The 13,756-nt window shown below is 50.4% G+C and overlaps 1 protein-coding gene across 3 annotated transcripts in view; it reads left to right on the forward strand.

Annotated features, from left to right (window-relative positions):
• Positions 1-13,756, forward strand: part of fat2 (FAT atypical cadherin 2) — a 37,107-nt gene continuing 23,351 nt past the window's right edge. For 2 of the 3 annotated variants that reach the window (XM_068326340.1, XM_068326342.1), the window contains exons 1-5: positions 8-94; positions 5,300-8,563; positions 9,471-9,782; positions 13,176-13,234; positions 13,414-13,725. In XM_068326340.1, the coding sequence (XP_068182441.1) occupies positions 5,332-8,563; positions 9,471-9,782; positions 13,176-13,234; positions 13,414-13,725 (3,915 nt within the window). In that variant the 5' untranslated portion in view covers positions 8-94; positions 5,300-5,331. Of the gene's footprint in view, positions 95-5,299; positions 8,564-9,470; positions 9,783-13,175; positions 13,235-13,413; positions 13,726-13,756 lie in introns of all 3 variants that reach the window. The other variant, XM_068326341.1, reaches the window with a different exon arrangement.

The following is a 13,756-nucleotide window of genomic DNA, read 5'->3' on the forward strand; positions in this document are numbered from 1 at the left end:
CAGACCTGTGAAGTCGGCGGTTCCTCTCCTGTCCTGGATGGATTTTAACGGGACGAGTCCAGAGAACCTGAGGGGCCACGGAACCGGGGGCCAGGTGAGCGCCGCCTTTACCTGACACACAGCAAACAGACAGGGGGCTGGGGGGGACATGTCAACAGAGGAGGCGTCGCCTCGAGTGTGTGACAGTTGCAGCGCGGATCTCTCTCACACACACACACACATACACACACACACACACACACACACACACACACACACACACACACACACACATGTCAACGCATGCAGACAAACACTCCCTCCTGTTGCTCAACCGGAGTCCGGAGTGGCTCCGCGTTCCCGATCCGTTACAGACGTTCACCTGAGGAGTTCTGACCCAGAACCTGAGAGGTGGGGGGCTTCGGGGGGGGGGGGGGTTAAACCCGACGGTTCTGATTCTACATGGGTTTAAAGTGAGATTGTTAGAATAACCTTTACTGAGGAGGAGCTGCTGGGTGAGGGGGGGGGGGTCAGTGAAGGTCTGATCTGACAGAACCCTCAGCTGGGACCCCCACCACCACCACCACCCCCCAGCCTGACGGCGTGTTGCGTTCAGGGACCGTTCTATCTGGACTCCTCTGAGGTTCAACAGATTTTATTCGCTTCTGATTGGCTGCATGGGGATGACATCAGAGATGTCTTTTTAACGAGGGAGGGGGTCACGTGATGTCACTGATGACAGCTGATTGACAGGAAGTCCAGACTCTGAGCTTCCCGCCATTTAAAGAGTTTCCCATCATGCAGCGGAGCTGTTTTTACTGGCTTGCAACTCACCTGGTCTGATGACCACTAGATAAACATCACACGACACCCCCTCAAAACCCCCCCAATGCTCTGGCATTTCTGAAACACCCTGTAATTACAGCAATTCTGTTGTCTGTGTCTGTTGGGGAGGTGTGGGGTGGGGGGCTGTTGTCCAGCAGGCAGAGAAAGCCTCAGATAGTTAGCTGTTAGTGTCACACCTCCCCAACCCCACTAATGACATTTGCAGGCAGTGCTACAGCTAGCATGACCCAGTCCCCCCCCCCCCGCCCTAAACCAGACAGAGTTTAACCCCTCTGATGGACAGCAGGTCTGGGCTCTTATCTCATCCCAGTTTAAAACCAGTTAAAGGTCTGGACTCTAGCTGGGGGGGGGGGGGCATACCTTCATCATGAACCCTTCTAGATGAGAGTTATAACAGCGTGCCCCCACCCTGAAAGACCTGCAGTTGGAGGTGAAGGGGTAATAAAGTAGGAGGCCTGACCTGGACCCCCCCCCCCAAAAAAAACCCCAACCCAACCCCCCCCCCCTGAGGAGGAAGACCCAGATGTTCACTTTAGTCATGGACTGATGGAGGTGATGGAGGTCATCATTTATGACCCAGTGCTAGCAGAGGACATGCTAACGCTAGCTGCAATGCTAACATAGAACATGCTATCGCTAGCTGCAGCGATGGCTAAGGGCATGCTAATGCTAGCTGCAATGCTATCAAGGATAAACTGGTTAAACAATGTCAGTGACTTGTGCAGCTAAGCTAACGGTCGCTACTTGTCATTTACATAACAGAATCAAAGTCATGCTGGATCTGGTCTAACGGGGTTGGGGGGGTTGGGGTCGGGGTTGGGGGGGTACTCACTGTTCTCTCGCTGCTCCTCTAAACTCCTGTCATGTTTTGCACCTCCTTCAAGTGAAAGAACCAGTTTGGCAGCGAGTCGCTAACGCTAAAACGTCCCATTCAGAAGTTCCAGAGGCAACATCCTGGTTCCTGGGGGTGCGGGGGGGTCACTCTCGCTTAGCGCCACAGCTGGTCTGTCAGTTGTCAGTCATTATTTACGAGACGTCCTGTGGGGCTCCACAGAGTCACGTCCTGGGGCCCCCACTAAACCAGGGATTAGCCTAAATCGCTCATAACCGGGGGTCTAACCATATACTTATCCCAAATGGACTCTCTGCCCCCCCCCACCCAGGGGAAAGATTTACATCCCATCAGGTCAGACCTGAAGTCAAAGACCATGTAAGTCTGCGTTCAAACGCAGAATGCCGACCGCTAGCACGGCTAAAGCGGCGTAAACTAGCCCCGCCCCCCAAAGAAAGGGTTAGTCATGTGACCCGTCCTCAACTAGCGTGTTAGCGTACCTGCTCGCTTATGGACACTTGACCTGTCCATGAGGTGTCAAGAACTTGTTGACACCATCAGGATTTTTAGCGTCCACAAAAACCAGGAAGTGATGCGACGAATGTGGGCGGAGCTAGAGCGCAGTGGATTCTAGATTTCATAGAAAAAGAGGAGCTGCTAATCTTTTAATTCCTTCCTAAGAACATTATAGATTAACTGATGGACGACTTTGTCCCGACATGTGCAGATGGTTCTGCTTCCATCGGGCCTGACCGGGCCTGCTGAGTTCTGCTGGCTCCCACATCAATCCCACATTCTCTGCCATCCCATAATCAAACGCCCCGGAGCGCCTGTAGGTTGGCAGCTGATGCTCCCGTGACTCAACATGTTTGTGATTCAGTTTTCATCAGGCAGGACGGGAGACGACTGTCGTGTTCAGAACCCCCAGTAGAGGCAGGTCGGGATGTGGCGCCTCGCCGGGTTGGATCCCGGTCCGTGTGTGTGTGTGTGTGTGTGTGTGTGTGTGTGTGTGTGTGTGTGTGTGTGTGTGTGTGTGTGTGTGTGTGTGTGTGTGTGTGTGTGTGTGCAGGTTGGAACACACACAGCGACTGGATCGAGGTGTGTGTTGGAGGTTTGTGTGATGTGGGTTCAGATATCGGCGTCGACCTCAGTGCTGGTAACCCAACGAAGGTTCTGCCCCGCGGCGCCCCTCCAGTTCAGGTTCAGTTCAGTTCACACTGGTTCAGGGGACCAATCACAATCCTGCAGCCCCCCCACCCCCCGCACCCCCATTCACGTGACCCAAAACTCCAAAAGGTCAAACATCCTGGAAAAGTCTTAAAACCAGGTTTAAAGTCTGAGGATTAAACTGGTTTGATTGGTGTTTACACTGGTTTTAACTTTAAACTGGTTTAACGGGTGTTTACATTGGTTTTAACATCAAGCTGGCTTCATTAGTGCTTCATTGGTTTTAACATTAAACTGGTTTAACGGGTGTTTACATTGGTGTTAACAATAGACTGGTTTAATTGTGGTATTAAATATCCATCATCTGCATGGGGACTTCCCTTGTTTTGTGACAGAGGTTATCCATAATGCAATGCAGCGACAGCTGTGGTGTGATTGGATGTCTGGATCTGTGATGTCTTGATGGAGACTTGTCTCTGCTCAACACTCGCCACAGCTTCCCGCCATCCAGCTGTCCAATCAGGTGTCATCTGTCTTAAGTTGAGAATCTGTTTGGGCGGAGCCAGGCAGCCTGGTGTTCCCGCTGTGGAGACAGCAGACCGACCCGTCAGACCCGCCCCCGGGTTGTGAGACCTGAACCTTGAGGTATTTGGATCCTCAGGAAGTCCTTGAGGTTCTGAAGTGTCTGCGGGTTCAGCAGAGCCCAGCTCCTCATCTGATGAAGACGATACCGCCCCAGTGACCCGGACCGTCGAAATCTGATTGCCCCGCCAGGAGATAAACCCCACATCCCTGTCACCCTCCACTGGAGCCCCCAGCGCCCTGCAGTCTGCCTGGAGACGGCCGACCTGAGGTGTTTTCATCAGCCCCCATGATAATGGACCGCTCAGGTATTCACAGCCTGGTGGGGCGGAAAGAGTCCAGGTTCACATGGTGAAACAGTCCAGTTTCACGTGGTGAAACAGTCCAGGTTCACGTGGTGAAACAGTCCAGGTTCACGTGGTGAAACAGTCCAGGTTCACACTGTGAAAAGTTCAGGAAATAGTTCTGACAAATCCAGAGGCACCACAGGATGTGATGTCACGTGTCAGTAAGGGTGGAGTCTTTACATCGTAGCCAACCATTGATACAGGTGGATGACCATGTCAGAGCTGGTCAGCGGCTCACTAGTGTGTCACCAGCAGTGCTCATTTGTGAATCCTCCGATATCGATGCGTCTGAGATTCCTTTAAATATCCTGCAGCGCTGATTTCAGAGCAGTTTCTGCAGCTGATGGTTTGATCTCATTTCTTCGTCATGATACTGATTTATAAAGGACCTCTAAATGGTTTGGAATGAGATGCTGATGGATCAGATTTGGCTCTCTGACTTGTGAATGGTGCCAAAACACAAGTGTTTGGGTTTGATCCTCGTGTACGACTTTGACTATCAACCCACAAGGATCAGAAAACAGTATCCGAAACTGTAAACAGTTAGCTTAGTCGTGGACGCTAATCCTTCAAATCAAAGACATGATTTTTATGAAACATTGATAGCATCAGTTGTGTTATCAGACCTTCAACACCAGACAGAAGCAACAGATCAAGATGGAGATCAGGTTGGAGGACGAGTGCTGGAATGTCACCGCTGGAAAAAACCAAAATGAAAGAAGAGAACGCTGCAAGCTTCCTCTCCGGGTACCGGGGAGAGCATTCCATCCTGGAGACAGGAAGGTAGAAAGGGAGGCAGGGATGGAGGGAGGAAGGAAAGTAGGGAGAAAGGGAGGAAAGAAGGAAGGACAGATGAAGGAATGAATGAAGGAATCAAGGAAGGACTCATGGAGGGAAAGAAGGATGGATGGATGGATGGATGGATGGAAGGAATCCAGGAAGGAATTAAGGTATGAAGGAAGAAAGAAAGGAATGACAGAAGGGTGGAAGATAGGCAGGAACAAAGCGGGAAGGACAGAAAGAAGGAATAAATGACTGAAGGAAAGAATGAACGTAAATAATGTTTAAATATTCCTGCAATATCATTGTTTCCATGGTAACATGTGTTGACTGAAGGGATGGATGTAGTGGTTGTTTATCACTGGTTACTATTGTCTCTATTTGTCTGTCCAGTCCTGTTGATTACAACAATAGCAATGCAGCTCAGTCTGGTTGACGTATCAGGACAGTATCAGGACTGAGCCACCTACATTATACTTACTTCTACCCCCCCATACCTTCTCCCCCCATAGAGGTGTGATGACGAAGGCTCAGCGCTAACATAACGTGAAGCTTTTAGTTGCTGCCTTTATGAAAGGCCTGGAGGCCCTCAGGTCCAGAAACATTGGGACGTGTCGGGACAGGATCCAGATGCCTCCTCTGTGTATTCTGGTCCATTTGTAAAGCTCAGGGTAATAATTGGTCTTTTTGAAGGTAGAGTTTCAGGTATCAGGTATGAAAGGTGAAACAAGGTAAACGCCATTAAACGTATTTGTGTTTGTTTCAGCAGGTCTGAGGATCCTCATCAACCCACTAAAGATGGCAGCTCTGGGAACGTTTCTCTTAACTTTAGCGGCAACCTTCCCGTATTTGTCAAAATGTCAGGGAGGACTGGGAAAAGGGAAAGACATCTCGCCACTGAGGTTCACCCACCATCTCTACAACACCACCATCAATGAGAACCCTGCCCCCAGGACGTACATCGAGACGCCGGTGAAGATGGGCATCGAAGTTACTGATTTGTTCTGGGAAATCAGCTATAAAGTCGTCTCAGGCGATGATGATGAGCTTTTCCAAGCTGAGGCCGTTAAAATTGGAGATTTCTGTTTCCTCAGGATCAAAACTCGCAGCAGTAACTCGGCCCTCCTCAACCGGGAGGTCAGAGACACCTATACCCTAACGGTAGAGGCGACGGAAAGCACTTTTGACTTCCAGGCAAAGACGCGGGTGTTAGTCCAGGTACTAGACACCAACGACCTAAAGCCTCTTTTCTACCCTGCGTCCTACAATGTGGCCATCAGGGAGGACACCCAAATCCAGTCGAGTGTAGTCCGGGTTAGCGCCATGGACGCCGACATTGGGACCAATGCCGACTTTTACTACCTGTTCACCAGCAGAGCTCACCCTTTTGTCGTTGACCCATTCACAGGTACAGTCAGCCTCGCCAAGAAACTCAATCACACCCGCAGAGAGAGGTATGACCTCACGGTTTTAGCAGAGGACAGGACAAAGAAGATATCTGGCGTTCAAAAATTTGGTAATGTTGCAAAGATTACGGTAAACGTACAAAAGTTGTCCAAGGTGGCCCCAGGCATCACTCCTCCCCTAAAGCCTGTACTCTCTCCGGACGGGAAAGTGACTATCAATGTCCATGTTGAGGCTGGAGTTAAGCCCGTGGAATCCCTTCATATTGTTGGAGGAGATCCCCGCAAGTGTTTTGAGGTGATCCCTTCAGGTGTGCATGGCGTAGACTTCCAGGTAATCTCCTCAAAGCGGATTAACTGGTCTCAACACCCTCTTGGTCTGAATCTGGCCCTCCAAGCCAAAGATAGGAGTCTCCCAAGTTTACTCTCTCCGGTGACACACATCCACATCCCGCCCTATCATTATAGTCCTCTGGCATTTTTGGAAGACACCTACATTATCACCCTGAGCGAGTTTTCCCCTCCTGGAACTCACGTTGGGAAGGTTGACACCACGCCTGTCCCGTATAATGTTACCTTTAGCATCAGGAATAATCCAGATAGCGTGAAATTCAAGATTAACCCCAAAACAGGAATTATAATAACTACAGAGAAACTTGACTATGACGTGAAGAAGCGCTATGAGTACGATGTGGTGGCCAATGGCGGCGAAGCTGAGACTCATATTGTGGTTGAGGTAACGGATGAAAATAACCACAGCCCACAGTTCAGCCACACTTCCTACGAGGCCAGGCTGGATGAAAACGCCCCCGTCGGCAGCAGTATTTTGAAAGTCGCAGCTACAGACAAAGACGAAGGTGAGAACGGCTTTGTGACCTACGCCATCGTCAACTCAAGTCCCTTACCTTTCACGATAGACCCGTTTACGGGTGTCATATCAACCTCGGAACACCTGGACTACGAGCTCATGAAGCGGCGTTACCACCTGAGAGTTTGGGCTTCGGACAGCGGCAGCCCTTTCAGCCAAGTCAGCGAATGCCCCGTGACGATAACCCTGAACAACGTCAACGATAACATCCCTCTGTTCGAGAGGGTGGGCTGCAACACAACCATACCTAAAGATTTACCTGTGGGGCAGGTGATTGCCCAACTGTCGGCCATCGATTCAGATGAGCTGCAGCAGCTCCAGTACAACATCGAATCAGGAAATGAGCTCCATCTGTTTGGGATTGGTCCTTCCTCGGGAGCCATCACCCTCAAGGAACCGATTCCTCCACTCGAAGGGTCGTTCACATTAAGAGTCATCGCCACTGATGGCCAACACCGCTCGGAAGCTTCCGTCGTCAGGGTAACCGTCACTAGCAAGGGCGATGACGCAACGGTCAGCTGTCAGGAAACGGGAGTTTTTAAGAAGCTGACCGATAAACTGATCGAGTCCATCAAACCCATTTTGACCGATCCGGAGGAAGATGCGTTCTCCGATGTTCACATCACCAACAAACATTCACCAAAGTTTGACCTGAGCGCCCCGAGTTCCGTCGACCTCTTTGAGAACCATCGACTGAATTCCACCATCATTCAGATCAAGGCATCGGACGCTGACACGGGATTCAACAGCAAGTTGGTGTACGCGATTTCAGGAGGGAACGAGGACGGCTGTTTCTCAGTTGATACCTTCTCTGGCGACCTTCGGTTGGCTTGCCCGTTAGACCGGGAGAGTAAAGAGTTCTACATCCTGAATGTCACCGTTTACGATCTGGGAACGCCACAAACATCGGCATGGAAATTTGTTGCGGTGAATGTCAAAGACGTCAACGACAACCCTCCTGTTTTTGATCAGCCCAGACACGTGATCCGGGTGCCCGAAAACACGGAGGTAGACTCCGTCGTGTTTACAGCTGGGGCAGTTGATCCGGACGTAGACGGGAGTATCCAGTACTCGATGATGACGTCCACCGATCTGTTCAGGATCGATGAAATCACCGGCGAGGTGACGGTGACCGGCCGTTTAGATCGAGAAACCTCACCCAGGCACGACCTCCGAATCCGAGCCACTGACCAAGCCAAAGTCAGCCCTCAACTGTTCTCCACGCTTGACCTTGTGGTGGTTTTGCAAGACGTAAATGACAACCCTCCCAAGTTTGTACCCAAAATTTACAAACTAAAAGTTCCAGAAGATGTTCCTATAGGGACACTTCTTCTCTGGGTTGAGAGCATCGACCCAGATCTGAGCGGCGGACACGTCGTCACCTACAACCTCAAGAACACAGAGGGCGGTATCTTCCACCTTGACCCGTCCTCCGGTGGTTTGACCCTCGAGAGGGAGCTGGACTTTGAGAGGCGGCCAGCTTACAACCTCACAGTCCGGGCAGTTGACCATGGTCTTCCTCGCTCCCTGTCCTCTTCTTGCTTTGTGGAGATTCAGGTTCTGGATGTCAATGAGAACCTCCACAGGCCTGTGTTCTCGGAGTTTGTGTATCAAGCCGGTGTGATGGAGGATGCCGCCGTTGGAACGTCGGTGGTCACGCTGAAGGCTTCGGACAAAGATCCGGGAAGAGATGGAGTCATCCGGTACCAAATCCATGATGGCTCTGGACTAGAAGTCTTCGCCATAGATGAAGAAACAGGTAAAGAACACCTTGTTTAGTCTGCTGCTTGTATTGTTAGTGCGACTGATCCACCGTTGACCCAACAAGATCTGATCCAACGGCCCACAACATGGACCTCAGGGGGTCTCTGTAGACTAGATGGACCCTTTAAATGTTTTCTGGGTAATTCAGCATAAAAGTTGTTTTGACCCACTTTTCTTTGTTCTGAAGCTGAATTCATTAAAGCTTCATCAACCATCCTCCAACAGGAATCCAGGCTGTGTAGCTTAGCTTCGACGTTGCCCTAAGGATGACATATTCTGGCCCCAGGTGTCTTCTAGAATTTCCTGGTTGTCAAGTGTTTAGATTAAAACCCTGAACAGAACTTTAGCCTTCGCTGTCAGTCGCTGTGACCGATTAGCATATCATTCCCAAAGTTAAACAATTTAGCGCTTGTTCCAGATCAGATCTCACATCACAAGCTGTTCTTCATCCCTTGATGGTATCACAGTCTCCCTTGTCAGACGACATATTTGGTCCCTGCGCTGGAGATGAGCTGGAACATGCGTGTGTTTGCACAGCAGACGTACATCAGCAGCTCTTAGCATGATGTTCATTCCATTAGGCTCCTGTTGCATTCAGGGCTCAGATAAAATCAGGGCAAACACTTTCCTGTCATAATGGAAGCCGTTGAAATGCCCCCAGCTGGGGTCGATCCGGAGTGCCTCTGTGCAGAAAAACAATCAGAAACCGACGCCTCCCGTATGACAAGAATCTGACTGTATGTTGGCAACAAGCGTGGAGGCGTCGGTTTGCGTTGATGTGATTAATCCTTCCTCCGCGGCGACAGGAGTGATTTATAAAATGTATGAAACCATTTCTTCCTCAGGCTCAGCGGCAGGTCTTGTTGCTACGAGTTATTAATTCTCCTCCCGTTGAACTTCAGGGATGATCCGAACCACCGAGGTGCTGGACAGCGAGGCCACGCCCCACTACTGGCTGTCCGTCTACGCCACCGACCTGGGGACGGAGCCCCTGACGTCCTGGACTCACGTCTACCTGGACATCCTGGACGTGAACGATAATGCCCCAGAGCTTTCTCAGCCGGTCTACTTCGCTTCCGTCCAGGAGAACGTGGACAAGGTGAAGTCGGTGGTTCAGCTGTTGGCGACCGATGTGGACAGTTCCTCCGAGGGGAAGCTCAGTTTCCACATGCAGGAATCCCGTCGCTCCGTCTTCGATGTGGATCCGGAAACAGGTAAAGCGCTTCCGCCGGACACACAGTTAGCTTTAGTGCTTCTACAGGTTGACAACACCTGAAGTAGAAACAGGTCATCACCATTTTTCATAATTTTTTTTTCTGCAAAGACTCAAAAGAGTTTCATGATTACAAAACTTTCTTTTATTCCAATGAGAGTTTTTCTTTTCAGCCGCATCCAACTTCCAACCTGAAACAACGGGTGTTTAGCTCCAGTGTGAGAATAAAGACACACACACACACACACTTCAAATAGACCAAGCAGGACATGGGCTGTTAATGTTAGCTTCAGAATTGCCAATGTTAGCAGGAAATGCACTAATGTTACATGCAGACAAGCTACTGCTAGCTGCAGATGGCCAAAGGTAGCTGCAGACATGCTAACATGAGTTGCACACGTGACAATGTCAGTTGCAGATGTGCTAACATTAGCGGTACAAGAGCTAAAGTTATTTGCAAATGTGCTGATGTTAGCTGCAGACATGCTAACATTAGCTGCAGCCGTGCTATTGTTAGTTGCGACATGCTAATGGTAGCAACAGATGTGCTAATGGTAGCGGCAGGTGTGCTAAAGGTAGTGACAGGCATGGTGATGGCAATGCAGACGTGCTGATGTTAGATGCAGATGTGCTAATGTTTGCTGCGGACGTGCTAATGGTAGCTACAGGAATGTTAATGGTAGTTGTAGACATGCTAATGTTAGCTTCAGACATATTTGGAGTTTGACCAGGTGTTTCCTCAGGTGAGACGTCCTGAATGCTGATTTTCTTCATGATTAAAACCAAAACGTGATTATTTACATTCAGGAGGGCGCCAACGGGTCCAAAGCGACTCTGTCAGATAATTATCCCTCATTAATTTCATTCTGAACAGGACGTGTTCGGGTGAGTCATGAATGCCTTTCCTGCTCTTCTTTGTTTGACACGTTGCTAAAGATCTCCATCACGTTCTGAGCGGCGAAACGTGGAAACGTTTGAACGCCCGGGCCAGATTTGCATTTCTCTGCAGCGAGGTATTCCCCAGAAGGGAAGATGTACAAATCTCATAATGCACAGTTGCAAGTCGAAGCAGAAACAGGCAATTACACGGAGAACCCCTCAGAGGTCAGTCCTGCTCGTCTCCACCTGAACCGAGGTCCTAGAGAAGGAGATACTCGTCCCGTTTGACAGCGGCTGAGTCACTTTCATGAAGCTAAATTATGGCGGCCTCAGCTTTTATGTTACATGCCGCTGCAAGCCTGTTCTCCTCATTTAGCGTGGGGGGGGGTCAACGCCCTGAGGCCAGTATGCTGGCGGATTAGTGGAGGGCGAGTCCGGAGAGAACCACAAAGACGGGAGGTGTTGAAACAGCGGAGAGTCACTTAAAAAAAGCTTTTTGTGTGAAACCAGGTGTGTTTGATTTAATCACCCAGACGACAACAACGGCTTGAAAAGACTCATTGTGTGTGTGTGTGTGTGTGTGTGTGTGTGTGTGTGTGTGTGTGTGTGTGTGTGTGTGTGTGTGTGTCAGACCCAAAGTCAGAAGGACAGACACACAAAATGAATAAAGAAAGAAACAGTAGAAGAAGTTCTCCTGAGAAGTCTCCATGTTTAGGAGAACGTGGAACTTCCTGTCATGAAGGAACATCAAACTGATCACAGGAACGTCTCCTGAGGAGCGACAGGAACGTCTCCTGAGGAGCGACAGGAACGTCTCCTGAGGAGCGACAGGATGGATGTGACTCACGGCTCTGACTCATTGTCTTCGTCACTCTTTGAGATCCATCGATCGCCTCAAGATGTGATGAAAGAGAGAAGATGGACCTGAAGATGATCGTCCTCCCCAACCCCCCAAGAAACTTGGTCTGGAGGAGGAGGACGTGGCCCCTGAAGGGCCCCGACTGGCGGGAGGCAAACACTCCGGGTCCTGACTTGTCGGGCGTCTGTTTATCTCCTGGTGGTTTTGACAGCAGCCCAACATGGCTGAGTGAAAACAGGCGGCGGGGTAGGGGGTCAAGGCTCCGCCCCCTGGTTCCCACGTCTGCACTAATGACAAAAACACACTTTCTAATGGCCATCACCTGCCTGATGATACCCCACTTCCCCGGTTGGCCTGAAACGACCCTCGACGGGGCACAAACATCTGCCCCCGTCATTCCTTGAAAACCAAAGAGGAGAACCTGTTCAGGCCTTGTTCGCCGCCTCCGGCTCGGATTTGATTCCGTCTTTCTTCTTTACGATTGAACAAGTTGGTAAATGTTTACAGTCTCATTTCTGAGTAGGAGGCTCCGCGCATAGCAACAGCAGAGGACTAGTACAACAAGTGCTAACGCTACGTCTGATAATTGGTTTTTAATTTGTACACTTAAGGCTCGTTGAGGAAGAACACTACATACAAGGAGGCAGTCTCTGATTGGCTGGTTCCTCCTGGGCAGAGGACGGCTGCTAACGCTACGGTAGCATGCTAAAAGGCTCAGGCGGTGGAAGTGACCCGGGCTGAGTGTTTAACGAGAGTCTGACTTGAACTTTTGACAGAATGAACGTCAGGGTTGATAGAACATCCATAAAACAGATGACAGATGTTTCGCTAGCAGCGCTAGCAGCGTTAGCAGCGCTGATGTTCATAGGACGCCGTTGTGTCGGGACACGATCGACCAAGCCCAATAAATCTGTCAGGACGACCACGGAGATCCAAGAGCAATGAGCTTGTTGGGTTTCGACTCATCCTCCTTTAAATATTAGCAGCATCACGTCGTTTCATACGCCGTCGCCGCCACGTCGTGACCAACGGCCCCACGGAGAAGTTTGTGCGGCGTCCTGCAAAGACACCTTTACTTCATGCTGTTAATCCTCATGCGTCGTCGGGTCGGAGGTCGGATTTATGACTCCAGTCGCGTTAGCGAGGCGGCAGTAACCCGGCAACAGGCCGACCAATGGGAGACAACGATTCAGAACTTTTCAGATATATTGTTAAAAATAAACTTCCTGTTGTCGTCCAATGAAATACACTTGTTTGTGGCAGTGCGCACACACACACACACACACACACACACACACACACACACACACACACACACACACACACACACACAGGAGAAACAACAGACATAAACCAAATTGTTTGTTTTTAGGTGCAAACAGCTGCTGATGACACACACACACACACACACACACGTACACACACACACACACACACACGTACACACACACACACGTACACACACACACACACGTACACACACACACACACACACACACACACACACACACACACACACACACACACACAGAGTAAAAGTTTATGTAGGTGTAATTGATTCTTTCTCACCCTCTCTCCGTGTGTGTGTGTGTGTGTGTGTGTGTGTGTGTGTGTGTGTGTGTGTGTGTGTGTGTGTGTGTGTGTGTGTGTGAGCAGGTGTGATTCGTACCCTGTCAGCCTTGGATCGGGAGGATAAACCAGAGCACAGCTTTGAGGTGAGAAGGTGTTATAAATCTGTGGGTCGGAGAGGGAGGGGTCAAAGGGTTAAAGGGGCGTGGTCACTGTCTGCCAATGAATGCTAGAATAATGGTTGTGAGGTCAGGATGATAAGAACTATAAATATAAACCAGATGATGAGGAACCGTTTCCGTGACGATCCAATCGCCTCCCTCAGGTGGTCGTCTCCGATAACGGAGCCCCGCCCCTTCGATCCACCGCCACTGTCATCATCAAAGTCTTGGACGCCAATGACAACAGGCCCAAGTTCACCGACACCGTTTTCCACGTCAAGCTGCTGGAACAACGCCGCCGGGTGGGTCGACAGGAAGTGTGCAGGATGGTCGCCCGTGACGACGACGAGGGCCCGAACGCCGTGGTGACCTACAAGCTCCAGGACAACGCCGACGAGCGCTTCCAGATTGACGCTGTGACGGGGGTGGTGACGGCGCACGGCGACTTCTGGTCCGGGAACTACAGCATCCTGTCGGTGAGGCTCCGCCCCTCTCTCCCCCCTGAGG

The sequence above is a fragment of the Antennarius striatus genome, chromosome 10 (assembly GCF_040054535.1).
Source record: "Antennarius striatus isolate MH-2024 chromosome 10, ASM4005453v1, whole genome shotgun sequence".
Lineage (NCBI taxonomy): Eukaryota > Metazoa > Chordata > Actinopteri > Lophiiformes > Antennariidae > Antennarius > Antennarius striatus.